The sequence below is a fragment of the Salvia miltiorrhiza genome, chromosome 1, assembly GCF_028751815.1.
Source record: "Salvia miltiorrhiza cultivar Shanhuang (shh) chromosome 1, IMPLAD_Smil_shh, whole genome shotgun sequence".
In the NCBI taxonomy this organism is placed as follows: Eukaryota; Viridiplantae; Streptophyta; class Magnoliopsida; order Lamiales; family Lamiaceae; genus Salvia; species Salvia miltiorrhiza.
The window spans coordinates 39,327,212-39,331,330 of NC_080387.1; the positions used below are offsets into that span (position 1 = coordinate 39,327,212).

The following is a 4,119-nucleotide window of genomic DNA, read 5'->3' on the forward strand; positions in this document are numbered from 1 at the left end:
ATAATCCTCAATCAACATGTTCCAAGAAACACTCATTCTTGCATCAAAATAGCCAAAACTATACCCAAACGTGAAATCATGATAAGAAATAAACTCTAAACGATCGCACAATGGGCACAAGTTTGACATCAATCACAAGATATAAGCCACAAAAACCATGCAAAATGAGTGTTTATCAAGGATCCTCCTCGACTCGGCTACTGTTTTTGGTTTTATTTCCTTGTAAATTCAATACAGTTTTTCCCTATAATTATGATCTTCTACATTTCCTAGTATTTCATTGTAACGCCCGCAAGCTTATTTCTAACATGACTTTAGTATTAGTTGATAAAATAGAAATAGTTGTGGAGATACACATTAGGTGATATTGTTTTTCATATACTTCTAAAATATGGACAATCTGTCTTTATAATTTAAAATTGTGGACAATCTCATATCTGTTGTGCATACGGTGCTCTAATTTGGATCGGAGCTATAGAAACTAAATAAGTACTGATCAATGAACCAAAACAAAGAAATAAATTAAGCTTGATTGATTAATTATAGATCTTCTAATTTCATTATTTTTACTGACACGACAGAAGAAGTGATAAATGAAATACTGATATAACAAGGAATAGAAGAGGTCACAACTAAATTTCACACATACATATATATATCCCATCTTAATGATCCGTTGAAGAATGATCCAAGCTCTCCATCACGAGGTGCACCCCTTTTCCGGGTTCAAGATGAACATTTATAGCCGGAGCATGAACATAATTTGGGGAGAGAGAGAAGGAGAAGTTGGAGAGCACGTGAGCAAGAAGAATCTTGAGCTCAACCATGGCTAGGTTGTGCCCCAAGCACATCCTCGGTCCGAACCCAAATGGCATGAACAAATGTGGGAGTTTGCATGCGCCGGCTATGCCATTGCCGAACCTCTCCGGTTTAAATTCGTAAGAATCTGAGCCCCATATGTCTGGATCCGTATGCAGTGTTGTTGCCATTATCCACACGATAACACCCTTTGGAATACGAATTTTGCTCAATCCGACGTCGTTTAGCGCATATCTTGACACTATGTGCCCCGCCGGATACAGCCTCAATGATTCATTGATCACCATTGTCAGCTGTTAACAAAAAATTATTTCACTCCATCTCTATAAAATTATATAGGTTTTAATCTTCTATATACATTTTCCATTATTAAATTCACTATTTAAAATTAATTTACCTGCTTCATCTGGTCTATGGAATCCATATCCGGAACTCGTCCATTGCAAACTCGAATGACCTCTTCTCGCGCACGCTGCTGCCATTCTTGATTGGAAGCTAAGAGCATGAGGCACCAAGAAGCTGCAATCGAAGTGGGCTCATAACCAGCTAACAAAATGGTTTTGCAATTGTCCACGATGAAATCCTCGATTTCATTTGGGCTTAGAATATTGCTTCCTTTAGCCCCTTCAAGAATGATTTTCATCATATTTTTTTCTGTGTCTACTTCATTTTTATCCTTGAGTAATTTCAAGATCAATCCTTTGATGTCTTTCCGCAGCTCCCACATTTTCCTGTTGTGCTTCGTCGGAATATAGCTGTGCACATTATCACCATCAACTTATTCAAAAATCAATAATTTATCACGGCTTTATATATGACATAATGATTTATAATCACGACTCAATTGTTTATCTACGTCCTAGCTAGCTAGTATTGAGAAGTTCAAATGTGTTGAGAAATTGAGAATGAATCTACAAGTTAGTACATTTTGATGAACTTTACCGTAAATTCTTATGAACTCAGGATTGATCTGGAGTTCAATTCTTGACCGTAGCGTCTTTTTTAACAAATTAAATAGATTAGTGGGTTCGTCAGTTATATTGAAAAGTTCAAAGAATTTATTGATATGTTCATTAATCTCATTTACAGCTTCTCAATAGGGGATGCTAAAATAAAAACACTTCTTAAAATATAAAATATAAACAATTTTTTAGCCCTTAGATCATTTAGATCTACAGTTGATTCGTAACATTGTTGGATAAATTCGTGGTCCTGAGTTCGAATCCCAAAGGTATCAAAAATTTATTTTTCACAATTCGTAACCATGTTGGATGAATTTATACGTGTTCTACATAAAATTCGTACATTGAAAAACGTTTTTATTTTTATTTTTCACAATTCGTAACCATATTGGATGATTCTTATTTTATATCTTAAAAAATGCTTTTATTTTAGTCTTTCCCTATATATATATATATATATATAAAACGAGTGAAGTAATAAACTCTGACCTCATGCCAGGAATGCCTAAGAAGAAACCCTTCTTAGCAATGGCCAGTTGAAGACCAGTGATTTTTTGAAAAATTTGCTCTCCTTCGGCATAGTTGCTTCCAAAACAAACCTTCGAAATCGCGTCGCCGGCGAATTTTTTCAGGTGATCGTCAATTTTGATATCTGCTTTGCCACCTTCAGCCTCAATCAGGCCTTTCCACAAATCTATCAACATCAGTGCTGATTGCTGAACTGAATTTTTCATTCCCTACAATATTCAAGAAATTAATTTTTAAATAATAAAAACAAAGTTCTTCTTTTTCTTAATAAAAAAAGCCCTAAAAATAGATACCTTGACTTTGTGAATGAACATTCCCGGAGCCATAACTTTCCTTTCATAAGCCCATAATTTCCCATTTGCTGCAGAAATGCCTTTGCCTAGCAAAGCCTCAAAATCTTTTGCAAGGTATAAAGGTCTTCCCAAATCCATCGATGTGCTAGTAGTTAACTCTCTCACTACATCATAATTATCCACCACTACTACCGGTGTGTTTCCCAATAAAAACGTATATATATCACCTGCTCAATCACAATATTATAAATACCATTAATTTTCAGACTATTAATGTCTTTCATTTCTATCTTGAACAATTATACCCAGACTATGTATCTATTCCAGACAAATTTTCCTGTGCCTAATATCGTAACGAATTCGATGTAGCTCCGACCAGTGGCGGATATAAGTGGGGACGCAAGGAAAAACTTGATAAAAAATTAAAATCATTTTCATACATATATTTCTACATGTTTGAGATAAAATTGAAAAGACTGTAATAATTTGGGATATGTTTGAATATTTGGCCATAATAAAACTAGGATATGTGAAAAATGAAGAATGTTAATTTTGTAATGACATTAAATCCAACCGTATTGTCGCCTCCATTTGCGGAAAACAGAGTATAATTGAGGTCCGAAGTTGTGAGGATCTGCAGGCGCCGCCTCCGCCGTCGTGGAGGTCTGTGGCGGCTTCTTGATTTCCATGATGTTTCCCAGCAGGAAGTGAGCCGGCGGGGGCCCTCCGAAGCCTTGCTGTTTCAGCATGCGCTGCAGCCGCCGCGGCGTCGCCACCAAGGTGCTGTACAGCTTGAGAAATAGAGCAAGAATGGCAACTGCAGCAAAAGAGCCAATGATTTGCAGTAAAACATGATTCTCCATCTCTCTCTCTCTCTCTCTCTCAGCTTATGTGAAGTGAAGCATGTGATCTAGTAATTTATTTATAGCAGTTGCTCTAAACGCGCGGACAAGAATTATTAGGGAAAATAAATTGGTTTATCTGGATGATATGCCATCTTTAGCTTAATAATAATTCAGCCGGATAATTTTAATTCGGAAGTGATTTGTACCGTCAAAAAGCACAATTAACAATGGGAGATGATACATGGATGCCAATATAGACGACACAACGCATTTCGTATTTGAGGTGAATAAGCTGGGTTAGTATGATATTATGTTAGTCTAATAAATTATTAATATATAGTATATAGGAGTATAATATATACGTATTTAAATTTATTTATTTTTAAAACTTATAAGTATGTAATTTAATTTCAAGTTTGATTACGGGTTCGTTAATTGGTTATAACTGTAATTGCACCGAATTTTTGGTTAATCGATAATCGATTATCACCGATTCTGTCCAATTTTTGGTTATTGAATTCTCTAGAATTCGGTTAATATCTATTTAACCGGTAACCGGTCGGTTAAAACCAATTAACCGAATTAATAATTATAATATTACTCCATCCGTCCCACTGCACTATAAGTAGTTCAAAATTTTTCAGCACGAGAATCAAGGAGAAGGTGTAAATG

General features: G+C 35.5%; 1 protein-coding gene across 1 annotated transcript; it reads right to left on the reverse strand.

Annotated features, from left to right (window-relative positions):
• Positions 1–511: 511 nt before the first annotated feature.
• Positions 512–3,721, reverse strand: LOC131014856 (cytochrome P450 714C2-like). Its single transcript, XM_057942982.1, has 5 exons — positions 3,177–3,721; positions 2,603–2,829; positions 2,271–2,518; positions 1,217–1,574; positions 512–1,112 (listed from the first exon to the last, which is right to left on the reverse strand). The coding sequence occupies exons 1-5, from the start codon at positions 3,463–3,465 to the stop codon at positions 666–668; spliced, it is 1,569 nt and encodes a 522-aa protein (XP_057798965.1). The 5' UTR covers positions 3,466–3,721; the 3' UTR covers positions 512–665.
• Positions 3,722–4,119: the final 398 nt, after the last annotated feature.